Consider the following 27,451-nt stretch of genomic DNA (forward strand, 5'->3'; position numbering starts at 1 on the left):
AAAAAAATGTGCGTGTTTAGTACCTTTACAATAGAACGATGCGGATTTTGGGACAAATAGCCAGTTAAGCTTAAACTTACTTTACTCTATCGTTTGATAAAAAAACCCGAAAACGTGTTTTATTTCATGTAAGTTATTGAGGATTAAAACCTTCAACTTTCAAGTCTCATTCTGCGATTTGCGGATTTTTTTTTATAAATTAAAACATGTCAGCACATGCTTTAGCAAACGGTAACATTTTCGGATAACACACAAAATAAACTAACATTAGAATTTGACGATAGAACCGAAAATGGCCAAAAACTGGGAGGTTTTGAGTTAAATATCCCCAGTTGGTTACTCCTATACGTTTACGTCGCACCCCGTACATCCGCATACAACTTTAAAATGTGCCCCCTTTAAACACCAATAACTTCCTTAGGAAATATTTCCTTGTAATTTTTTTTTTGCTGGGATATCACACTTTGACGCACTAATGAGCAACCCTGTAGAATATAATAGCTTCCATCATCAAATAGGTAGAATCTTTCAGTCTGGTTATAAGAAAGCAAATAACCTGCCAGTGTTTTTTCTATTTGAAGCAAAACACATCTTAGAGCACGAAATATTTAATATGTACTGATATTTTGCTAATTTAAACAATTTTATTACAAAGTTACAAATGGTGGACACTTAATTTAGATCGGGCTCTTTCTGCTCGGATTACACGTGATGGAAATTTCTCTCGCGCTTCGCGGTTTGCATGGTAAATTGGCACAATTAGTTTTGTTTACTGATATTATAGACCAATAATAAAACAGGATACAAAATATTTCACAGCGCTATCCAGGTATCAGGCAGCTTGTATCCGACTCTGGAGGATCGGGAATTGCTGTGGGCCACTGCAGCGGCAGGCTGTGTTATACTTCCCACCCTTTGTTATTAAATTCACACATTAGTTTGTCGGTTCACTCTTTGTTGTTTTTAGTTACCTACCTGTTTCCTATATTTTCGCAATTTTCACAACGAATTTTAATTGAGTATTAAACTGCTACTATGCTATTAACCACTCGACTAAATGGTTTAATGCTACGGTAGCTCTTGACTTCATCAATGTGTATACAATTTACTCTCTAATATACCACTGGGCTACATTTGGACGAAACCAGCTACTAATTCTACATCTACATATTTAGCTGTAAACTGTTCAGTACGAGAATTGCAGCGGGCTTATGGCGCATCATGTAAATTGCCTGTTGTTACCATTGCACTGAAAATGGCTTGGGGCTTTAAACATATCTGAGTAATCAAAAATGAACAAAATATGTTGTCTGTTACCAAAAATACAATGAAAACTTGCAATCGAGTCCAATTTCAATCATCTTACCGCATTTTTGAATGACAACTTTCAGAACGATCTTTATCTAATACTATAGAGAGAACTTGCCAACGGCACGATTTTTATCCATAATGGAAAACGATTGAAACCTAAATTAGGAACCCTTGTTGTCGAAGTTTCCAATGGACTTGAATTGATCAGCGAAGAAACCCGATAGAAAGTTTTAAATGTAGTTTTAATTAAGCGATAAAGCACATGCAAGAGCACATCTTTCTCATTTTGGGGATTAGAAATCGGGCCAAATGACAGCGCTAATGTTTAGAAAAGGATGATCTGTTTGTTATCCTTGGGGCTATCTCCAGATGAGTTTGCCGAACATTCATGTGTAAGAGATATATTCAATCTCCCTGGTAATGTCAATATTATAGCTAAGTAAGGAGGAACTTTATCCCCTAAGGAAGTTGTCTCAGAGTAACATCACGATTCCAAGCACAATATAACGATATGCAAATGTCCAAATTCCCGTTTATCGTTTGATATTCTCTTGACGTTGATGCGCCTAATCGAACTCAATCAACTGAAAAATGAATATCTACAGTAGGTAATTCTAATAAACAAGAACGTATTATGTATTTAATACATTAATCTCTGATGTACTAAAGTGCTGACTATTTCATGCGTTGGCACAAATCTGAAACACTAAGGAATCTCTGTGGACTATCCTACAAAAGTGAGTAGCGGTCAAATAATTAATTCACGTGTTGCTCCGTTGCTGACATATATTTCAATCCTCCTTGGGAAACAGGGCATTGCCAAGATAGCTGAAACGGGCTGTTCAAGACAATCAACAATCAAAATCCACTTTTATAACCACTAACTGAGATTAATAGGCATACTTTGAACGTGTTAATTCAAGTCATTACTTGACATTAATTAAGAATTAAAAATTGCCGCAGTTGGAACATTAGCGAAACCAATTAAAATTTTTTGGGCAAAATGGAAACACTTCAGATTCTGAAAATGTCAACAGTTTCATCTTTTTCCCTATTTAGCACGGCTGCATCCTGTAAATGTTGTCGTTAAAAATAAACCTACATTTTAATTAGAACTAGAATTTGCAATAATTATAATTGGGAAATGTAGACTAAAAAGATGGTTTCTAGCTCGTTTCGAGTTGAAAAGTTAGGTCAAGTAATTTATACAAACACAATTAGTTTCAACGTTAATTGGTCTTTGCATTTCCATGGTATAATTGCGCCTTCTGGTGTGATATTAAATAAAAATTCCGAACACCGCTTTCAAATGGAATAGTTAGCCAAATTTTTTAATTAGACCTATGACATAATTTTTACAAAATATTTTAAAACGTCTCAAAGAGATAGCTAATTTAAAAAGTTAAATCCCTTTCCTCCACAACAAGCTTCAATTCATGTCGATATTCTTCATACAAACATACATATCCCTAATCAATTTGCAGATATATTTAGGTCAATTCTAAATTTTACGATCTGCCTTTCCGAATTTCCTGCGTTGGTTTTTCAAACCATTTCCCATTTTTTTGCATAATTTATCATTGCAGAATACTAAAATATTAAAACGGAGATCTGGATTGATCCCTGCCAAGTAATATATTTATTTTATGGCACAAAGCGTTTTGAATGTACATTTATGTATTTATTTTTTCGATGGAAATTGCCCCAATAAAGATATATCCTCACCATTTTTCAACCGGGCAAATATTTAAGTGTTGAAAAAATACAATTGTTCTCAATTTATCAAAAAAAGATCGGCATTCGCTGTCATCGTTTGAAACTGATGAGTTTGTCGGGATTTTATGTCGTTGTGGAAAATAATTTCTTGCTGACGTTTTCCAATCGAAACTTACATTAGAATGAGTGGCCTGCATACTCAGAAATGTTTCGCTTGAAAACGTTTAGAAAGAAGTAAAATAAGCACTACGCTAAATATCATCAAAGGAGTGAAGATTTCGTGTTCAATGGTCAAGACTGTTGAGCTTTGAGATTTTTGGGCCGTGATGGAAAATAATTAATCATTGACGTTTCGCGAGTGACTTGCATCATCAGAGTAGTCCAGTCATATTAGTCAAAATAGGGTACCAATCTCCGAATTCACGATAACAAGCTGTAAACTCGAACGAACCTCTATTTTAACACCCTATAACTTGTCTCAACCCCTACTTATTATAGTGTAGACGCAACTATAGATAGCTAAGGTCAAAGGTGAAAAAAACTTTTCTTTCCACATGTTTTGCAAGTATTTCGGCTCCGGTAAGTTTTACGGTATTTAAATTTATTATTAATGTTGTAGTGCATTAAATTATCTACAACTTTTGCTTGGATTTTTTTTTATACGTTAAACCGTTTTAGACATACAAAACGGAGAGCGCGCAGTGTTTAACCACAGCTTACATATCAACATACAATGTACAGAGTTATTGATTGAACTTTGGCCACCCTCTTTTAACATCTAATTTTCAAATTAGATGTTAAAACAGGGTGGCCAAAGCTCAATCAATAACCATGTACATAGTTAAACACTGCGCGCTCTCCGCCCTCTATCTCTAAAACGGCTTAAAGTATAAAAAAATTTGAAACAAAAGTAGTAGAAAATTTAGTCCGCTACAATACTCATAATAAATTCAAATACCGTAAAACTTACAGGAAAAGAAATATTTGCAAAAATTCTTTTTTTGACCTTTGACCTTAGCTATCTACAGTCGCGTCCACACTATCATAAGTAGGTTTTGAGACAAGTTTTAGGATGTTAAGATAAAGGTTTATTCGAGTTTACAGCTTGTTATCTTGAATTCCGAGGTGAAACACTTATTTTACTAGACTAGAGGTGTTTCGCTCGCAAAGGAGGAATTTCTTCCTGACTTGACTGAGCTGATTAAAAATTCAAGACACTTTTGCTTGCAAAACACCACGAAAAATTATTATCCACGACGGATTAGAAACCCAACAAAACTCAATGACTGCGAAATCTCAACTCCTTTGATGTTTTTTTAGTTTAATTCTCATTTAAATTCCCCCTAAAAGCTTTCAAGCGAAACATTTCTGAGGATGATAGGCATTCATGCTCGCGAAACATCTGCAAACAATATTTTTCACAACAGCTTAAAAGCAAAAAATTCACAAGTGTTAGTAATTTTGTTACATTTGCTTAACGAAATTTATGCTTTTAATTTGAAGAGTTATGTATGAAGTTCATTAGGTGCCTGGCGGATAGATGGAAAATGCCTTAATTGTTTTCGAATTTGGCCAAAATGTTATTTAATAGATACTTTGCGTCCGAAGCAAAGCGAAAACTAGAATAATTGGTTGCTAGATTTAAGATTCTAATACAACCGGGACGTGTCAAATTAACTTCTAATTCACCTTGCCTCGTGCTACACTAAAAGCTTTCCATTTCGTTTTTTCTAGTTAATAACATTTCGTAACTCCGGGACTAAAGTTGGGAAAAAGCGGACTAAATTAGTGATCCTTCTTTCTCTCACATTTATCCGTGAAACGGCAAACAAAGTAAAAGTATCCGAAACTAACATGTTTGGATACGATTTCCTTTTGTCGGCCTGTCTCCTTACCAATCAATTTGATATCCCCGGCAGCTTCAAATAGGTAAAACAAATAAACTTCGAACAATAACTGGAATAATAACGAAAACTTTTCGCCTTTCAATTTTTATTTCCTGCTCCCTGATCAAGCCATTCAGCGCGATTCGCTCCTCAAGTGAGTTTGGCTCTCCTTTTTTCGCAAATATTTGTCCATTTTATCGGATTGGCGTGTATGGCAAAGATAACTTCCATTAAAACTTTCTTTATATTTGCTCTCATTAAAGTCTTCTTTTTATATTTGGACACCAGCCAGTTTATCTTGCGCCCGTGCTGATTACGCTTTCAAACAAATTCATTTAGCTAAATTCTAGTAAAAGAGCCAACATTTTTGCACTTTTACCCCGAAATGCCATTTATTATCTTTTTTAGTTAATCTCACTCTTTAAAAGAGCATTTATGTTTAGGTTCACTGCCTTTTTTAAACGCTTAATTTTAAGAATCGACTTTTACGGAAAATTTAATTTATACGCTAAAAATAATACACTTTTATTTATGTTGTTTAATGACTTTTGATGGCGGTCTATTGCAATTAGCTGGGGGCACACCAATTAATTTATATTAAATTGATAATATATGACGCTTTGTTTCTGGCTGTATACATACGACCAATGGTCCAGGTGGATGAATGGTTTGATTAGGTCCGTAAATTTAATTTCATTATTGGATTTAGTGTACTGGAATTTTGAAAATAATCTTGACGTACATAATTTCGAAATGAACAAAACCTTCTTGAAAGGCGACTAAGCCGACAAAGCGAAGCAATAATCTCTTGCAATGATCTATTATGGTTGACCACATAGCAGCTGCTAAGCATTGAACATTGGGCTTTAATGCTTTTTAATGCGAGCCAATTAGACGGGATCAATTATAGCGCGCAACACGGCCAACTGTAATTAATTTAAATACATTCTATGGCTCTAAAAAATATTCTATGTGAATTTATACAGACATTACCCGGAGCGGGTTGTTTTATTTGATCATTTACATGGCTTTGCATAGTAGGACATCATAATATGTCAAGCCCTGACAAACATCGTCATATTAAAAATTTTACGAGCTATGGTGAAGGTGAAATCTGTAATTCGTCCGACGTCCAGGGTTTTTAATCATTGCCATTTAAATAACTAATAACTCAATTAACTACACGGGCTTAGAATGATATGCATAACGAATTGGGTTGGAAAACGTGCTGATTTTGGTATAAATATTTGCGCTATGGGTGATGGTCCGGTGACCTTTTCGAGCCTTAGCGAAATTAGGTATTGAAGTAAGTTACAGCGTTACAATCGTTCGCCTGGGACTCCTACTGGAACGAGAATATTACCTGGTGCTAACATTTATGATCTATCTTGTTAAACATAAATATGTGCACTATGATTTGATAACACTTTTGATGCTTGTCCTGTTGGCTTAGGAAGAAAATTAGGAAAACAGTATGTAGACAGTGGTCCGTTCGTATGAATATAATAGTGTGTAGTCCGTGGGCCAGTGTCTTTTGATGCGTTTTCGTCAGAAACCGTACTGGATCCTAAATCTTGAAACTTTGGAAAGATTTTGTCGGATTTTGCATATGTGGGTATCATCCACTGGACGTTTTTTATCGTACGAATTGGACATGTGCTGTTATGTATCAAAGAAGCACCTTTATACAGGATAATTATATATTAATCAGCGTAATTATACAACGGTTAATAATAATGGATGATTTTCTTTTGGAAAATAGTTATCTTGTAAGAAGACGGTTACAGTTTAAAAGGAATAAACAATTGTGTTGTGGATACATTAGCAAAACGAAAATAATTTGGAGAATTTCTTCATTTATATGAAGATTTAAAAAAGAATGAGAAATTCATATTAATTTTTGTAAATCCATTTCAGCTCGGTGTGCTACAAAAATATTCTCTATTCAGTCAGAAACACTGCGAACCTGTGGACAAATCCCATTTGTTTCGGATTGTTGGCGCATCGCATGGTTCGTTCAAATTCGTACGAATGACTTTGGATCTAGTGGAAGAGCTCCAGAACGTTGTAATTAAATTGGATAATTCGCTTTTTTTGTACGATTTCTGACGACTGCAGTTCGGACGAAAACTTCTTGCCGCAGCCAAAACTACCATACATTTCTATTCATTTGGTGGATATTTTAATGTTCCTTTTTCTTATGATATAAAGTGCAAAATTTATTGTCATTTCTTGAATCAATGCTACAATTAAAGGTTATAAATAAATAATGCAGAACAAGCTACAATCGAGTGTCACAATTTGTTTCTTACTACAGTTATCATAAACCAATTGTCACTTTTATAGGATTTATGATGATATCGTAAATACCAGCGAGTCAACTGCAACTAATAAGAAGAATATTAAATGTTATAAACAAAATATAAATTTTACATTCACAAGGAAATTAAATTACTCTTTACCTCTTCCTGATCCATTTATAAATTATTAGCTTAACAAGAATATTGAAATTTTAAATCAGTATTGCCATCATGCGTTAAACAAGTTCAATATTTTATGGTTTCTATAAATAATATGAAGACGCACACTTTTTTTCTAATATTGAAACAGAATTGACTCATTTACTTATATGGCATGGTCAAGTACAACTGCCAATATAAACCAAATTTGAAACTGAAATTCTCAAAGTCAATTTTCCTGCAACTCTGAATTCCCATTATCAAAACTGTTACATTAATGCATTGTGCGCGTCCCAATAATTTGCCAGAATGCATAATAGGATCTCCTATAGCAGAATTTTACCAAAACGGCTAGTTATAAATTTGGCTTACAAATAATTTATGGTATTGTTAGGGTACATTGGCAAACACTCTCTGAACAAATAATTTAGAAATCCATTATAGACGTATTTATTGCAGCCGCACAAACTGTTATTTATGATCACAAAAGGTTGCAGAACGAAATACACCTCAGCGAGGAAAAATGCGATAATTGAGTTAACTGGAAATCATTATCGAGACAACTTTGGTGGCACGTAGAAAACAAAATTTGGAACACGGTCCATAGATAAAAGTAGTAAATATGTCTGGCAATTATTCACCAAAGTGGAGCTGTTCCGTTGCGCAATTAAGAAAGTGAGATATAAAAGCGAGGCGTAACGTAAACATTCGCACAGAAAGAAAGAAAGTCGTGTATTTGTAGGTATGCTTGTGAATTCTTCGAGCCATTAAAATGTAGCCTCTTTTTACTACAGGAAAATCATGTCTATATCTTGGTCCAATTCTAGAATTCATCTGCTAATGCCCTGGCATTAGGTAAAATTAGTTAAGATATTACCAAAGGACTGTTTAGTTAGTTAGATAGATAATTTAATTTAGTTGACCTTGATCCTATTTACTAAGGAGCATTTGTAAAGCAACATCAGTATCAAGCGTCATATATAAATTCCCCTATGTAAATTCTCCTGTGCCAGCAACATTCTCGAGACGTTGAATATATATGACAACTTTAATAATAGACTCTGGAGAAGCGACATTTGGCCTTATGTTGAAATTAAATTTGACGAAATTGGGTCCATTCATTAAGTTTACATATAACCTCCAGCATTCAGACTGTTTCAAACTATTTCCCATGGCGCTGCTTTATGTATAGACAAAGTGGCTGCAAATGAAGCAACTTTTTATTTATACTTTACTATTTCGAAATGCATAAACTAGAAAGTAAAATAATTTCGTAAGTACAGCAAATCCATTTGTAAAGTCTAGAGCCTCGCGTTGAATAATGTAAGTTGTAACGTACCTAGTTAAAAGATGCCTCATTGTACAAAGCTGCCTTTGTCTAGCATGTCATTGTTAACATTTACGCTTTGTTCAACCCATTATTCCTTACCGAGTGCCCTTTTTTTCTCCCATTTTAAAATATATTAAATTTTTGGTGCACACGCTTTGCTAACGTTCTAGTTACTCGGATTCTCTAAGATTTCCATTCCACCTCATTCATGATCATTACCTTTTACTTAGCAGCAAACTCGTTTAAAGAAGACGTAAATAAAAGGTAATGGCTGTTCAAATAGAAAAGTGCAATTAAAACTTCCATTTGTGGAATGCAATACACTCTATTCGGGATAGCGACAGTGAAGATATTTGCACTTAACTGTTACTATTTGATTGGCATTCCTTGATTGGCTATAATTCTGTAATTTTCACATTTTGTTGCATTTTGTTTCTTGAGAGGAGTATAAACGTGGAATTGAGCCAACTTGTCAAAATTTGATTTGCCCCGTTTCGCACATTTCGTTGAATATTTTTGCCAGCCAGTTTATATGTTTTTGTTTAGTTTAAAAAGTTCTGACTCGGAAACAGCTTTGGAATCTTTAAGCATGTTTTTAGCTCCACTGATGCACCATTAAAGAGGAAATCCCGCAGCTTTCACAGGATATTCTTTCGAATTTAGTTCTTGATTTTTAAGCCAATATTCCAAATTTGTTCCCACTGATGGTTTAAACAAATTATTTATTGCTAATTTCCTGATCGCTAATGAAAGTTTTGAATAGCACTTAAGCGATTGTGTCACGCTAGTAGCAAATGACGGATATAGCTCTCTAATCTATTGTTAAAGCAGGCAATAAGAGAAGGCCATTCAAGTTAGGTGATAATAGACACAATCTAGAGATAACCGCTCTTAGAGCGCCAAACTTTTTGGAAACAAAGCTTTCGTGAGAGTTAAAGCACATAATTACATTCGACCGAATTGTTCTGAATTCAATTCAATTGGCGAATTAAGGTACCGGACACCTAATGACTAGGTAATATGAAATACGATATTTAATGGGTGAAAGCTGGGAATATTTTATGCTGGATGTTCCGATAACAATATGAATTTGGGAAAGCGATGGAGATATAAACTGGTGATTTGGCCACATTATTCATTCCATTCTTATATCATTCCTTTCTTTGCATCCACAAATAATAATTCATTTGAAGACAATTCAAGCTGGAGATTTATTGCGTAAAAATTTACAAAAATATTTTTTAGTACATATCCTATTTGCTTTTGCATTATTTTAATAGCCGTTGTCTATAACAAGTTACCCGTTACCCGCATAAGACGACTTCAGCCTTTCCAAATAATGTGGCTTTTCCATTTACTTAGTAAGAGGCAACGTTGAAAGGAAAACCTTTCAATCAGAGAAATATAAATCTGTGAATCGACGGGTTTATACGAGAGTTTCGAACAGCTTTGTCAATATTATATTATTTTTGTTCTTGTTGCTAGCAGCCACCATTTCCGGTTAGATTTATTTGTCTCGGAAATGCGTTCTGCTGCCTTGGAAAAATCGTAATTATTTTAGCTGCACAAAGATAATTTGTTTTACTTAGCTCATTCTTCTTTGACACAGATTCAGTCAATATTTATTTACTCGAGATCATTACGAACAGCCATTATTTATAGTTTTCAATGAGCTTGTTTTGATCGGTGTTCCAAGGTAAAAGCTTCCTTCGCATTCAGAGTGATGGAAATATTGCAAAAGCTTCGAAATAATTCCGAAATGGGCGCATAATCTGAAAAAAGAAACACATATCCAACGAACTATTTTCAAGAAATGTTCTATATTTTTCCAGATAACTGCTTAGATGCCCTAAGGAATGAAAGCATAGTAAGTATATAAATGAAAAGAGAATAGAATGAAAAACGTAATGCCTTTGAGGACCTTTTAAAACAGTATCTATCAATCAGATAAGATTTTCGGTAGAAACTCGTTTCTACTCTCGTGTTCACATGGTCGACTTTCTATTATTGCTTCATTTATGGCTCTACATGTGGATAACTTCCTAGGATTGTCGAAATCGAATAAAATGGTACAACATAAACGTAAAAGCTCCGAGTAAGCTACTCTATTAAAGTGGACTATTTAAAAAAAACTTTATGGTGAAAGATCAATTTAGATTTAGACTTTAACAAAAATTAATTTAGTAAGCGCCTTTTTCTGTAGGAAATAAAGGTTATTTATATATTTATATATATATAATTTAGTAACCAATAAGCATTAATAATTTCATTGTCGCACTTCGAGTTCACTGTCAGTAAATTTTTGAATGAAAATGTGGCATCTTATATCCACGCTGGGGAAATCGCTGAATATATTTTCAGCCGCTAAGTACTATTGAGCAAAAACAGAAGCTTTGCTTTTAATTGCTTTTCTAATATCCAAGACATCTGCTACGGTTTCATTATAATGGAATAAAGACGGTTCTTCAGATTTAACCAGAAGAGGAGAGGAATAATTGAGGAACAAGATATTTCACTTGAAAAAGGATTTATTTGACAATTTGTTCTTATAATAAGATTATTGTGAAGAATGTACCGAATTTCCTTTAAATATTCCTTATGGTCCGTCATCATTTCAATTATGCGGGAAAATCGGCCAAATAAATCTAAAAACACTGAACAGTTTCACAGCTAATGGTTTAGTCAAGCATTTACAACAACAAACTACTCAAATAAATTGCAAAAATATAGGCTACGTTTTTAAAGGTATTATTTTCTACGGTTGCAAATAGTCAAAATATACAATACTACGTGCAATATGCTGCCTATATTTCTTTGTGTACTTTTATAACAATTCAGTAAGGTCAGTAAGGTGTTCTAGACAGAACATTTCTTCTAGTTTATTGACTGGAAATTGAAAATAATAAAATATGTTATTTTTCAACAAATGAAAATATTAGTTTTATTTTATGGGTCTTGTGCAAGAAATACTTTTATTTAATGGGTAGACGTGCTTAGTTATCAAGTTATGCGGGACTAAAATGTTAGGTTTTCGCTGCTAGTGCTTGAAATCGCAATTTTCAACCTTTTACACCGCCGTCGAAAATAATGTCTTTATAACGTTTCGCAAGCATTGATCCTTCGAGGTGATTTTTTCTCGAAAGCTTTTCGGTGTAGGTTTTGAAGCAAAAACGTCTCTGAGGATGCGAGTCGCTCGTGTTTATGAAACATCAGGATTTTCTTCCACGAAGAAAGCAACTGGAAAGTTTGTAAACAAGCACATATATGTAGTTTTCTTTCGACCATATTATTCGAATCTCAACTGTTGCAACAGAACGTTATGATGAATTGCCGGGAAATTATTTAAAAAATCTGAAATAATTATTGTCCCATATTGCATATGCAAAGCATATTAGGAACTTTGATTTTTTTTAAATTGGGGTAAGCCTAAATGTACATGAACAGGTGTTGCTGTGATGGGCAAACTAATTTCGCTTCCATGAGTAACATTTGTTTCCTGCAAAATCTGTTCAATTTTTTAAATGTCCATGCTGAATAAATGTTCGGAACTCATAATCATCGGAATAATGGAAAGTCGGAGCTTTACAATACGTGTTACCTGTTATACATGAGAACATCGGGTTTCCAAAGCTTGTTCGGAGTTATTCTCAAGTCTTTTACTCCCGCATACTCCGAGTCGTTCCAGCGCAGATTGTAGTCTGTCCATTCCTGTAAATAGTGATTCTCTATATTGGAAATTCGACTAATGATTCGCGGAATTAATTATGAAATCCTCTGAAGCAGTAAAATTTAGACAAGAGCACCTAAATGTACATAATTGAATCAATTTAATCAGAGCTCGGATTACAATCGATTTTTCAATGGTGAAAGCCAAGACTGAAATTACTCTTGTAGCATTTAACTAAATTTGCAAAATTTATTGTTCAATGGTCAAAGACGAATTTAATTATGATGGAATCTTCTCCCTAAACAGCTTTAAAATATCTTCAGATTGCATAATGAAATATAAAGCGTAGTTTCTAGTTAAACAAAACAGCAAAATGAATAGCTAATTGCTTCAGCAGACTTCTATGAGATAAATTAACACAGTTAATGATTCTCTGAAGCCCAATACGTTATAATTTAGTGCGGGAACAATTTAGTAGATAAAGCAAGCTAATCAACATGCATTCAATGTAAAAAGTTGTTTTTTTCTTTAAGCCTGGTAATTATTCATTCACTATTTCTTTTCAGTCTAGTTATCATTAATTTTAGGCCTTTCATGACAAAACCCTATCTCGTTTACAGCGACCCTATAAATATAGTGTTAGGACATATTAATGTGACCGCACCTGAACTAGCGCTTGTAATTTCAGCAACTAATTGTTTTAATGTATAGTGTTTATATCGTGATAATGTGCTTTTGGTCATGAATGGTGCGAGAACATTTTTGATCCTTAGCGGAAGATCTACAGGAACTTTTTCATTTAAAGGACTATTTTTGTTGCCGATGTTAATTTAATTTTAATTCATTCATTGTCAAATTACCAACCTTCTTCTCGGTCAAGGGAATTTAAAAAAAAAATTGCCGATTTATACATTTGAACTATTTACTTTTGAATTACTCTGCATTCCCCTAGTGAAAAAAAAACGAATATTTTTAAGAAATTGACTTCTCGCGTTATTTGTGGCACTGGGGCAAAATGCAATTTCAATAATTTTGAAGTTTACTGTTTTAAATCAAATTTGATCTTCGTTCGCTTGGTACACATGTGACTGAATTGGCAATATTCCCCAGTACTACCGCGAAGCAAAGTCGTAAAAAAATGAATCTGAATGCAAAAAGAATCAGTTCGCAACGCCCAGAAAAGAAAGCAAAAAGGTTATTGCTATGCATCCCTAGAGAACAGCGCAACCACTTGTTGATACCTCCGAGAAAGCATTACAAGGATATAAAATAAAACCGTCGTTTAGAAATAGCGGCTTTTTAACGTGGCCCACAAGAAACATACCCACGCTCAATCGAGAAGTGAAAACAATTTAATTATAAATAAATAAACTTTCATGCGGCAATTCCTAATACTTCTGCTTCCTTCAATCGAGCTTTGCACAAAGTTGACAAACTACGCAAAACTTTCTGGTCACTTCAAATATTGAATGTTAACAAGCGGAACTGGTTGTTAAATATGCATAGTCTATTTAGGTTTTGTATAATATTTAATATATAATATCATATACCTAACTGATTAATGGTGTGTGATTTATCAAAACTATTACGGATTTTGATTAAACTTGTCTGCAAAATGATAAAACCCTTTACATGGTAATGTAAGTACGGGTAGTTGCAGTGTGTTCACAGCAAAGTAAATTGGTTTTGGATTGATTGGCACGTTTTCCAAGTGATTATAGGCGCAAAGCGCTACTTTTCCATTTAAAAAGACAGTTAATTGCTGTTAACAGCAAATATACACAGTCGAATTAATATTTATTTTGTTGCATTGCACTTTGTTGTCGTTTATTTGAATTAATTCCATTTGAAACAATAACGAAAGTTGAAGACCCCTTATAAAAAGTGCAAATCCAATTCCGCATAAAAGTCGTTTCACTTAAAATAAAGTGAAATTATGACAGCCGCAATAACGTGAGCGAGTGCGATTAATTCAGCATTTTGGGAATATAATGGCATCTTTTTATCCTGCCGAGCTCAGCTTCCCACAAAAGACTCTGAATGTGATATCATTTCTAGAGCTTTCTTTGTTCTTTTAATTTCCCACACTCAAACAAAATGCTGCTAAGTTTCTCTCGTTACTATTTGAAATATTACAACGCCCATAAGCATTTTTCCGCCTGGTAATTCTGTTTGTGTTTTACATTTGCGACTTAATAAACTTTCCATTATACTGTAGAGATAATAAAAACACTTCATTAAGCACATGTTTAGTGAAGTGGAGTGCCGAGTTCGAGGGTGCTTGTTTTTGTTAAATTTAAAATTTTATGGGAAGCTTTATTTATTTAGTTGAATTTTATTATTGGTAATTGACACAGTTTGCACAGAAGAAAAACGTCAATTATATTAATTCCCTGGGTAATTAAAGTCAATTTGAAGGCCAAAAGGCCTGAACATTAAATTAGGCAAACTTCAATTCCACATATCATGTTGGTTACTTGTACATCTTGGAAGAACAGCGACTTATAGCAGATTTTCGAGATTTGAGTCGAACTTTTCGCAGCTTCCATCACTATTCAGTTTATAGAATTATCTAAACGTTATTCCTTAAAACATAGGATTTTTACAGAAAAACAGTTGTTAGTAATTCAGCCAAAATAATCACTGGACGAATATGTATTACAATGCAATTTTTACAGAATATCATAATCGAATTTTAATGTCACTTCGATGCTTTGTGCATTCAGCAAAAAAAACATGAGAATTATACTTTCTTTTGTATTCTTAATTTCAGTTGAAAAAACCACCTTTTGGAGCACAAACCGTATTCATTTAAAATCCCTTGAGATTTCGTTTCGTTTCCCTTTATCATTAGCGAAAGATCTGCTTTAGGTCAGGAATCGTGAGCGTTATTAATTATGCTTATGGTTTTATTTAGACATAACGTCGAAAATTTCTCGCCATTTTTTTAAGAGCTTGGCTTTTCACTTACGGAGACTTATTTTACTTACGATCATTATTTAGAAGTTTTCAGAGATTTATGCCACCCTTCGCCACAAAATTGCCAAGAGCATCAGTATAAATTATTGAAGCGCATTTTACGTTGTTTCCCAGCTCAAAAAGTTCGCGCTTTGCAACAGCTAAGTGTAACATTCAACGTGTACATTGCTTTACGAAGTTACTTATTTTTGCGCCAGCATAGTAACAATGAAAATCAAGGCTTCAGTGTACGAAATTCTAAAACTCTGTTAGACTGAAAAGCTTAAAATTTAAGAGTATCGGGGATCGCAAGAGCTTACTTGCTACAAATTCAGACGGACTCGATCGTTTTCTGGGAAAAGTAACTGCCTTTAAAACTGCACTTGTTTATTTAGAACTTATCCACTTTTTAGTTGATTTAAAAGTTCGGAAAATACAATTTTTGAGAACAGCTAAATAGCTTCTCAAATACTAACCAGGACTAAAGACAGCAAAAAAGTTCAAAAATATTGGCCATATCGAGTGAAGCATTTAAAAATAATGTCCTTTCCCCAGTGGAAAAGACCACGACAATTTTTTTAAGAAAAGATTTTAATGACTTGTACTTACCAAATTCAGCCAAGCGTTGGTGGTAAGAATCTGATTCTTTTCGTCCTGAAACAAAAATATAAAAATCAGTTTCCTGATTCCATTTTCAAATTGCATGCTAAAACACAGAAATTTCTGTTTTTTTTGGAAAGAGTCCTGTTACATCCATGTGGAAAGCCAGAAAAACAGTTACATAATTCAAAACAATTTCAATTGAGCGTCAGAAATCTGTTGCACCAGTAGCGAAATATTTGTTGAAAGTTGGAATGTGCAGTAATTTAATTGTATCGTGGCCACATAGAACTAGGGATTACTTTTGGCCGGGTGCCAACTGAACACACCTACGTGTTTGTTTGTCAGCTATTTCTAATCAAATAGGGTTGGATCCGAATATTCGAATATTTAATGTTCGAAATCGGATCCTATTTTAAACAAAGTTTTCTCTTTATCCATTCGCATTCACCGGCAACCGTTACCAGGGTTTTGCAGAGAAATATATGCTTAATGTAAATTAAACTGATTAAAATGTATGTTTTTGCATTGCAAATTTCGTTTTAGTTTGAAGCTCTGAAATATTCCATCTGGTCCTCAATAAGCCTCTATTCGAGAGGTCATTAAAGCTTCAAACACTCCTTAAACCATAAGTTGCTCTTCAATCACTTAAGAAGAAAACTATTCAAAAGGGAAAAAGCGATAGGGCCAGATACAAAGGGCTTATTACCTGGTTTTATTCGATTCTTTTCTTGAATTGGACATATTTCGCCCTAAGCACTATTGTTTCCACTTCATTTATTCAGTCAGAATAGATTCCATTTCCCTGTCCAACATGCAACTATTTAGAAGGCAAACTCAATAATAAAATTCCATAATAACCGGAATTTTCAAAGTAAAACAATATTGATAAAATCGTGCCTTTGACGCACAAAGGTGGATCCGGTATTAGATACTTGAGAAAAAAGCATACATTATCTCGAGTATTCATAAAAATTTCAACTATTTCAAACGTCTGCACACTTTTGCAGATTACTACATTTGGCAAAAACAAGTAGGTAATTGAAAGTGAAGAGTTTTTGGGTTTGGAGGTAATTGTTGATGTTTCGCCAGCACGAGCGCCGTGCATCTTCAGGTGCTATTCGCGAGCTCACACTGAACCGATTGATTGACATTTTGATTGATTGTTTCCTAAGTTGAAAACTCATTACAGTACATTTTTCAATATCAGTTAATTGTTTCGCTGTTTAAATTGTAGTTGCAGAAATAAACATTCCTTCTAATTTCCGTTAAATGTTTATTAAGTAGTTCTACTTCTACCCATGCCTAAACTGAATATTTGCATAAGCAAAAAAACACCACAGTATTAGTTGCGAACGGAATTTAAAGCATTTTGCATAGTTTCCTCCTTCGCAAGCAGCAAAATATCCACTGCGAGCAAATTTCACGCCCACTAGAAATAATCTAAATGGACTTTCGAAAGCAAATTCTAGATCTGCTCAGCACGGACATTTGGTTTTGCTTATTGGCATGCGAATATTTACAAATCCATTAACAGCTACAACGCTGCTATTCCTAGTAACAAAACTCCGCCAGTTTAAAGGTCTGCATATCCTAATAATCCAAATGCTACTAACTAGCTTTGAATTAGGTCATCCAAACTAGTTTATGCGCTGGAAATTAGGTAGTTGCTATGGGATTTACTGTGCAATCTCGAATTAAATCTATTAAATGCTGTGTTCTTGAACTTGGATGACATTAGTGAAAAACAACAAGCGGAACAAGTGCTATTTCGCATGTTCAAATTAATTAATAAAGTGGGTGGAAAACACGTTAATAGAAAATATTGAAAATGTTGGTATAAAGTATCATAAAATTTGTCATTCAGGAAGGTAAAAGTGAAATTGTACATGCACATGTATATCATGCTTTGACACCCCCTTAGAACATTTATCTCAAAAAATGGTGAAAAGTGGTAAATACAAAATTTGATTATTTTTCCTTACATTTTAAGTCTGAAATAAAAGGCGTTAATGTGACATTAAGTCACTTACTATGGATTTTCATACGTATTTTCAGGCAGATCGATAGGATTTTTGTTCCCGATTTCAGAAATATTTATATTGCCTAGATTTGTTTTTGCCGTTTTCTTTTAAAACGTTTAAAAATTGCAAAAAGCAACAACAAATCAATGCTGCAAAGCAACAAAAATCATAGAGACATTAACAATATTTACTGATATTAAATATTGAAAATTATACATTAAAGTAATAAGATTAGCGATTCTCTATATGTCCTCCACTTATCTCTAAGAGGCCTTAAGTCGGGGCTATTAACGGGCCATTCATTTCATTTCATTCAATTTTCATTTAAGAAAAGTGCAACTGTTTACACGTTGTGGGGTTGATAAGATATTTAATTTCCATCCGTACAGTATGATCAGTTTAATTACTGAAAAGACGTTGAAAATTGCAACAAACTAGCCTAGAAAATTAAGTATACTTGAAAGTCCGATGTCTAAACATGTCCGAAGTTGAAACAATATCCAGATCACTGTTCTGAAAATAGTCTGCATAATGAAGTTGGCTCCACCTAATAGGAATTTATGAGTTTATTGTTTGAAGCTTTCTGTATTATTCCCGTGCTTTTACCCCTACGTTTCGTTGTTGGGAATTTCGATATTAAAGGTTTATTATATGATTGAAACGTTTCAGTGGTATTGACGCGTATATATCCCAATTCGAGGATTTATAATATAATTTATATTCGTCAATCTCATTCTGTGTATGACACACACGCAATGCGGGCATTTACATTGTTTTGTCATATTTGAGTAAAACCGTGATATATGAAACATCGCGTTTGGAAACTTTCCTGATTGGCTGAAGTTACCTGATCTAGGTCCCAAGAGTTGATAATGACCCATTGCTGTAACGCAATATTCCACTTGAAATTAATAGATGATTGTATTACGCTGTTCGATGTTGCGTTTCGATATGGTCATTGATTTGATAGCGCTTAATATAACTTATGACACACAACAATAATTTGTTGTCAATGCAGGCCAGTTTAGATCTGGATGAGCTTTTTGGCTTTAACTAATAGTGCTTACCACATCAATGATTTGCTGCAAAGTAATGCCGAACCTGACACTTAGTGGCTCTGATTCATTTGCTACTGGCCTCTCCAAAATGTTGTAATTGTCCAAGAGCTTGTTGAGCAACGTTTTTTCGTAGTATCCCTGTTGCGAACCTGAAAAAAAAAATGCCAGCTCAAAACACGGTTCAAACATCTGCTTAAATCTTCCAGGTGGATAAGAAATAAAGATAAGTTCTATATTGTTGAGGCGGATTCATTTTTTACAAACTTCTTTTTGGGTATTTCGCCTCAAAAATTTTTGTCTTTAGAAAAGACAGAATTTCCTCACGTCTTTTATTAAAGACAAAAATTTTTGAGGCGAAGTACCCAAAAAGGAGTTTGTAAGAAACAAAGATGTTTAACTAAGATATAAAATATCGAAGCAAAGACCTTTAATGAGCCATTTCTCTAATGTTTGTTTGTTCATTTCCTTGTGCGTCTGCCAGCCGATGACTGCTGATTTAATAATTTATTTAATACGTCGTATTGACGGTCGCAATAACCGTTTATGGCCCATGGATAGAAAAGAAACTTCTTTTATCATATTTTTGTTCATGGAAAGCTGAAATCTCGATCAAGGTAAGGAGAATTTCCAAATTTAATGTAGCATGAAAATTCGGTTTTAATAGCACGAGACATTTGATCCGTAAGATCATTATCATGCTTCATAGAATCAAACTATAATTTCTCGGTTACCGTCTATTTATATTCTTAAATTGGAACGCCAGTTCATCGACCATTAAGTAGTGATTAAGTCATGAAGTTTCCAGTTCTCGAAATCCACGACAGTTCTGACCCATTACGATAATACCAGCAGAAAGACTTTACAAAAGGTTTTTAGGTTTATATGGCGCAATATTAACATGTGTTTTAGGCGCAATATTAACATGTATCGAGAAATGTTTAAACTGATGATAGTATTGTGAATAGCTTACATTACTTTTTCGTTTGATAATTTTACATAATTTCTATGTAAGCCTTTAGACAGTGAAATTTGTTCTTGAATTGTACTCTCAGAGTCCTCACATTTTTAAATATATGAAAGGTTCATTGAATAATAAAAAAAACTGAAATAGTCATATTTACGATTTCAGACTTTTGTAAAATATTTCTTTTAGCACTTAACTGACTATGAAACCAATTTTGTCTAGGGTCCACTTTAAAAATGTTAATTTGCGACAGTCTTAGGGACGACAATGTGAAATATCTCGAAAACTATGAAAGATATCGCAAGTACAAATTTTTCGTTTAATAAATATCGGAGAACAAAGCATTCCCAACAGAAAGACGATATTTAAAAACCCAAAAAAACTCTGTTGTTTTAGATGTCTCCAGACTGTTGCAGCGAACGCCTTTGAGGAATTACGAGCTAACGGGAAATTTGGATTCCTCGATCTGGAAAATCCCAAAACACGAAAACTTTGGTAATAGTGAAACTGGTTAAGAATTTGTTTTAAAGAAACGAACACCCTGTACTTCGGAACCGTATTATTTAAATACTAAAACTATTGTTTTGCCACTCAAAAGATGGTAAATCCGAAGCTTCACTATTCCTTTTTAAGGCACTTTTTATTGACTTCTTGTCGTGTATCACTACTGATATTAATGCTATCAACTATATTGTTCTTCAATGGAAAAATACTGTCCTCTTAAGCACGTTGTGATAAGAGATGTTTGTTGGTTGGAATACAAGAATCATGGAAACACTGCTTTAATTTCATAAAATAATCAAGTTGTAATTTAACTAAACAATTCATAATAATCAGCACTTCAATATTAACCTTCACCTTTATTCGATGATCAACGGCAATTTCAGTTCAGCAGCTTTCCAGCTGTTCAACAATGTCCCATTGCATTTACTACTGCATCAAATTTACTTCCAGTTGCACTAAGCGCCTCAAACTATAGTTACATTAGAGTAATTGTTTTCAGTTTATGTCTCCCATTTCAATAAAATCTTTTTGAATGATTCAATTTAATTATCTGATGTTCAGTTTATTTTGACACGTGTTGATTTAGATTTCTGTAGATCCGGGTTTGCCAGTTAACATGCACATTTATATCTAGGAATCTCAAATACATGCATATCGTGCGAAACAATTTACGTGCACCACTTGTGGATTAGAGACACATTAAAGCACTTGAAGTGTAAGTACACGGAACTGAGTAAGAGACTATATCATTAGATAATGTAAATATTTTTTCATTCTTCATATATACTAGAAAGTTTTAGACGACTGATTATTCCTTATAGGTAGTTAGAAACGTTACAATGATGAATAAGTTTCTAATTGTGCTGTTGGCGCCTGCCTTAATAGCTCTATCAAATGCATGTAAGTACATCTGCATTAATATCCAAGTGTTCCGAAATATTCGTCTTGAACTTATAACAACTAAGTATTAAATATTATTCACGTATAACATCTGAAGAAAATTAGTATACATTGAGCAAGCACAAATTTAAATTAATTCACTTTTAACATTAGAGGGTTGATTTACGTAAATGTGGTGCATAACATGTTTCTCCTCGCAATAGTATCCTCATAATTTTCTAATAGTTTTCTGTTTACAGCTGTAATTCCTCGAGGTGCAATTAGGGATGTGTATGAGCCCGTTCGTAAGTATTTCGTCTCGTAATTCACAGAAACAGTTAATAGCGCAATGTATTGAATTTTTTAGCCCAAGATTGCCCAACGGCAGACGGATCAGCTGCCACATATTACCCGGCAATAAATTGCTCAAAGTTCTGGGAATGTTCTAACGGCGAACCATATTTATTCGACTGCCCATCCTCATTGGAGTTTGATCCCGATTCTAATGTATGCAGAGATCCCACTCTTGCCCAATGCACTGGACAAGGATGGTCAACAACTCCTGCTCCAGACACTGACGGGCCACCTGCACCACCATCCACTGATTCATCTAGTACATCTTCGACAACTGAATCTACAACATCTTCGACAACTGAATCTACAACATCTTCAACAACTGAACCTACAACTTCAACAACTGAATCTACAACATCTTCAACAACTGAATCTACAACATCTTCGACAACTGAATCTACAACACCTTCGACAACTGAATCTACAACATCTGCGACAACTCCATCTACAACCACTACTGAGACTACCACAACTCCAACTACTACAACTACCGAAAGTACAACAAGTAGTACTACTACAAAGACCACCACTAGTCCTACGACAACCGCCAAGGTTACAACAACTACTGAAGATGATTCCGATTCAGATTCTAGTGATGATGATGACTCAGACGATGATGATTCAGACGATGATGATGATGATGATGATGACGACGATGATGATGATGACGATGATGATGATGATGATGATGATGATGATTCAGACGATGATGATGATGATTCAGACGATGATGATGACGACGATGATGATGACGACGACGATGATGATGACGACGACGATGATGATGACGACGATGATGATGATGACGATGATGATTCAGACGATGATGATGATGATGTGTATAAATCCAAGAAACATCACTCAAAAAAGCGCCAAGCACATACCAAACGAAGCAATGATCTTCTGGATATTAATGCGTTCTACAAAAAACTGATTTCGAAGTTCACTTTCAATAATGCTTAATTTTCAATTTTTTTGGTAGTTATAGTTATTTATGAAAAATATGTTACAAGCTTGAGCATATGCGAGTACAGCACCTCCATCCGTGGGCGTCCAGTGCTAATGTACTTAATAAAGAATTTGAACTCACGTTGATGTATGTAAGAGAATATCTCAACATTGTTGCTAATAAACATTGATAGCAACAGGTAACCCTTAGAAAAGTAACTAACAAACCCATCCTAAGGCACGTTTGACCTATATTAACTTAATATTTGCATGTGCATTATGTGCAGAGTTCCCAATGCACTGGAATTAATACTTTCTCACCGACTGCATATAACTGCTTCAAGCTGTTTACCCTCATTCTTTATTCGTGTATCGTATACTTTGCAGTTTAAATGCAACTTCTCATATACTGCTTACATTGAATTTTCAAATACAGGCAAGTCGCATGTCGTATTGTAATTGTAATATTCCTTGTCACATAGCGGCTAAGCCTGGATTGCGTAATCCACTACCTGGAGTAAATTTTGAAAGCAAATAATTTATTTACCAAGTAGGGAGCATTTTGGAGGCATTGTGGACGTGACAAGAGTTGACAGCATACACCACAAGCTGAGCTTAGCAGAAAATCAAATTCGGCAACTATTAAATTTAAGGAATTTCAGTTCCACAAAACCAAGCCTAAAATCACTAGATTTGTGGCATTTTAAAGGAGGAGCCTTTGATTAAACTATTTCCATGTCACTCTTCTAATCGATATTAACCCAGATTTAGCAAGCTCGTGGAGGTTTTTTGGATTCTGCTTCGTTATTGTTTATTATCATGATTTGATCACATTTCTAGAGTTATTGATGGGGAAGACAAATAAAAATCGGAAATTATCAAAGCCTTTTTGTGTACTTTTCAAAAATTTGCGTATAATGGAAAATCAGGACGTTACAGTTTACACGATCAATATGGTGCCAGATTTGGGCTAATACATGATCCAAGACAATGCTGTATTGTTTAGGGAACATTCACGCAATGATAAAATGGAAATATTCAGAAACCCGCAGTGATAATGGGGAAGAAATCTCCTTTTAACTACTTGTTATTTTCCTTTAGTGTATTTTATGTATCTTTTACAGTAACTGTAGATGCTGCTGAGTTATCTGAATATTCTGGAACAAATTGCCTTAGAAGTTCACTACCCTGTTAGGTTCATTTTGTCAAATCCATAGGGCGAAAATACAATTCGCGTAGTTTATGTGTTGTGGCTTTGGAGAACACGTGTTGATAAATGTGATATCATATAAGTCTTAAAGTGGCAATACTGCTTTGGCTCAGCGGTTCGACTGTTATTTTATATGAAGGAGGTGTCATTTATTTTTATTCTCGCCTTTATATATTGAGGCACAACTGAGTGAAAATATGTGGAAAGCTGAGCTTTTCTCAATACCTTGTCGAGTAAACGATTTACGTCAGCGAAACTTGGTTAATTGCTTACGTGGGCACTATTTGCAATTAGCAGAAATATTGATATCCGTATTGGTGTTCTGGTAACGACTATACAATATCATTGAGTAATAAATTCAAGGCACGTAATTGCAAGTGAACGCACAGCCCATAAATAACGTCGACAAGTACTGAAATATTTTGGAGAAATTTCTTTAGAGAGAATATTTAATTTTCCACTGCTATTGTTTTCTTAACACAGAACTGACGGCCTCAACATATACAAATTGCCCGACAATTACTCGTCATGAATAGCTAAATGTATAACGTTGAAAATATACCACCCGTTCACCTAAACGACTAATCAATACCTATGAAAAAAATATCAGTCTTAGGGTATTCGAGGAAGATTCCAAAAACGATTTGCCAACCCCTATTCCATCACATTTGACTGCTTTTACGACTTAAATTTCTAAATTATTAGTCGATTTCCTCTCTTGCTAGCCGAGGGAACAAGGCAGATAGTAAGTAGTCTATTTAACACAAAAATATCTTTAAATTTCATTAATTAACAAATGCTATTGTTTATATTTCTCTATGAGAGCAACAATGGATCACAGTATGTGGAAATTTGAGTAGCATCCACAACAAAATATGAGTAAAATTAAGAATACCACCGACACTGAAACGGTTTCTACTATTTAGAACGCATTTTTAATGACATAATTAAATATGAAATGATTGCATGGGGTGAAGCTTATGGCACCTCCATTCAACTACAAGAAGTAAAAAATAAAATCATTGACTAAATCAAATTCATAAATAAAAAATACCCACTCAGTGAACAATTCAAAACAATTATTCCACCATGAAAATCTAGGAGAAAACAAACAAACATTTTCATTGGACAAGCACAAAAAATCATTTTTTTATAAAAAAATATTTTTGTGGCGATACAGATTTCTAAGAATCTACTTATTGTTTCAAAACAGTAATGCGTTATGCGGTAGCGGGCGAAAAGTTAAAACAAAACTCAAAAACTATGTCAAAGAGAACGAATTGGGCTAATAACAAACAAATTAATATCATAAAGTCATGTTGAAAAGTTAACATTTTATTCGTGAAATTATTATGAAATGTTTGCAACCAAAGCGATTTAAAAGCACAAACAAGTACTAACTCGCTCTTTAGTTTTAAGTTAGTCTCTAAGTTTCTGTATGTATTTTTCTCTTTTCATGTACCATTTTCTATGTACGTACAGATAATTTGGTCTATCCTACTTTGTAAATCGGGATTTATGAATGACTAGCTTCAGTTTCCATTCCTAAAATCCTATGTTGCCCACTAAAGTGTTCTTAAGTATATTTATTCTACTTGAATTGTGCTAGTTCAAAGGAAATATAGTCAAATGCAACTTCGTTTTGCGATTAATATGTTCCGCGATTTTATACCTTTTAACCGTTGAAGTCAACAGGTCTTTTGGAAACTTCGCGCAGAGGGTGGCAATGCTTACAGATGAAATCCCCTTATATTTCCAACGAGTGAATTCCCTCAAAACTACAAGATTAGTTACCGAGAATATCCCCTGAATCAGTCAGCTATCTGTCGCTAAGTCGTTTTCGAGACCAAGGGGAAAACGGCGGCACGTTTTGTTTACAAACGACGTTTGTGGTGTAATTATGCAACTTGAGGAGTTCAACAAAAAGGTCCTTTTCACCATTGTTTGTCGGTTTGAATAAGTCTTTCCATTTACACAGAAGACGAGGCAAAGAATCTAGATCAGTTTCAGAAACTGGGGTATATAAGCAAACAAGGTTTGTAGAATGAAAATAAACTTGCAAAATTTGTACGTTTTTCAAATACCATTTGAAACTTATTTGCATATACTTGTTTGTGCGTTCTCCAAGTCAGGAGCATGAACAAACTTCCGGGTAAAATGTTTTTCCGTAAAATATTAAACACATTGTTTCCAAAGTGGTAACAACATTTTCTTTCAGTTGTAAGTTGTTGCCCGTGTATTTCAACCCGGGTAACCCGAAACGCACAAAAACTTGACAGAAATATACACTTGAGGAATTTCGGTGTTGCGTAACTGTTGTCGTTGCGGGACATCTGCTGAAGCCCTCTAGGTGCTAATACTGTAAATGTATTTCAGGAAAGCGTATTTATGAAGTCGGTAAGTTATCCAGGAAGTTAAACTTCGATATTTTGGGTTATATGAAATGGCCTCTTTCGTGGCTTTAAGCTTGAAATGTTCCCTCAAACGAATATAAAACGTTTTAAGGTGTATATTTTTTTCAGGCCAAATAAAATCTGGCGATAATTCGAGTAAATTGAATCCATTTTCAATTCCAGTTTCCAATTCCATTTCACTAAACACATGCTCTACACTGAAGGGCAAGGAGAGCGAAGCGCCACCAACTAAATTAACGTGAAATCAAACAGTAAATACATCAAGTAATTTCTCCATTAATACCTAAAAGCCCTAATCCTTCGAAGAAATACCACCTAGTTAGTATGCCCCAGCACTTGGTGTTGATAGACCAACAAAAGGCAATCTACTAGACAGAGCTAGACACTAACAAGGTAAATATTTTATAGAATTAGAAAAGGGTCTGCGCTAAGAGGGGTGCCCATTAACGCCATGTTTACTCCACTACTCGCAAGAGCAGCGAAGGGTAAACTTGTCACGCTACAAGAATTGCACAGAACTTTTCCAAAGTACAAACTTTTCCTGCCTTAGCAGAATAGAAACCCTTAAAATGTATATCCAGTCTAACACTAGTTTGCTCCTCTTAAATTGAAATAACAAATTTGATTTAAAGTGGCAACAGTTGGCTCTTCATCGGGAGTTCTGTACAAAAAACTAAAAGTTTTGACATGTATCTTGGTCGCTATTAACTGTTAAGTTATACTCCCTACTTACGTAAAGTTGTGTGATGCAATAGAATGAAAATTTGAACTGGCAGCTGCATGAGCGAAATTGCTCAACATCTAACTGGAAGTTTTACCTTAAAGTCGCTTTAAATTGACTCATCCTAATTGAAATTTCTTTAACATATTTTGTAATCATTTGATGTCGACTTGTTCAATATTTTTGGTTCCTTAACTTTTTCAATTTCCAGGTTTCTACCAGCTCTATCATCTAATTTCAGTTTTCAACAATTTTTGCACAACTTTGAGTGGTTTTATCAAATCCGAGAAATCTGAGGGTAAAAATTGCCAAATAGCACCGTAAGCAAAAGAAATGTTGGAAGAATAATTTTAATTTTTTACAAACTTCTTTTTGGGTATTTCGCCTCAAAAATTTTTGTCTTTAAAAAAGACAGAATTTCCTCACGTCTTTTATTACAGATTGATAA

At 34.2% G+C, this 27,451-nt stretch overlaps 2 protein-coding genes across 5 annotated transcripts in view; one reads left to right on the top strand and one right to left on the bottom strand.

Annotated features, from left to right (window-relative positions):
* The window catches only part of LOC109532874 (neuronal acetylcholine receptor subunit alpha-7), a 69,197-nt gene that overhangs the window by 23,241 nt on the left and 18,505 nt on the right, over positions 1–27,451 (bottom strand). For all 3 annotated transcript variants that reach the window (XM_019897973.2, XM_019897974.2, XM_019897976.2), the window contains exons 2-4: positions 19,019–19,158; positions 15,937–15,981; positions 12,301–12,410 (exon numbers count right to left, since the gene is read on the bottom strand). In XM_019897973.2, coding sequence (XP_019753532.2) covers positions 12,301–12,410; positions 15,937–15,981; positions 19,019–19,158 — 295 coding nt within the window. The remainder of the gene's footprint in view (positions 1–12,300; positions 12,411–15,936; positions 15,982–19,018; positions 19,159–27,451) is intronic.
* On the top strand, positions 21,100–22,799 carry LOC125502611 (transcription initiation factor TFIID subunit 11-like). Of its 2 annotated transcripts, XM_048661371.1 has the most exons (4): positions 21,100–21,377; positions 21,617–21,661; positions 21,724–21,973; positions 22,067–22,799. In XM_048661371.1, the coding sequence occupies exons 1-4, from the start codon at positions 21,317–21,319 to the stop codon at positions 22,671–22,673; spliced, it is 963 nt and encodes a 320-aa protein (XP_048517328.1). In that variant the 5' UTR covers positions 21,100–21,316; the 3' UTR covers positions 22,674–22,799. The 2 variants fall into 2 exon arrangements, with proteins under 2 accessions (XP_048517328.1, XP_048517327.1); XM_048661370.1 differs by having other exon boundaries at positions 21,109–21,377; positions 21,724–22,799.

This window comes from Dendroctonus ponderosae, unplaced genomic scaffold (assembly GCF_020466585.1).
Source record: "Dendroctonus ponderosae isolate FM_Combo_2020 unplaced genomic scaffold, Dpon_F_20191213v2 Dpon_F_20191213_1, whole genome shotgun sequence".
Taxonomy (NCBI): Eukaryota; Metazoa; Arthropoda; class Insecta; order Coleoptera; family Curculionidae; genus Dendroctonus; species Dendroctonus ponderosae.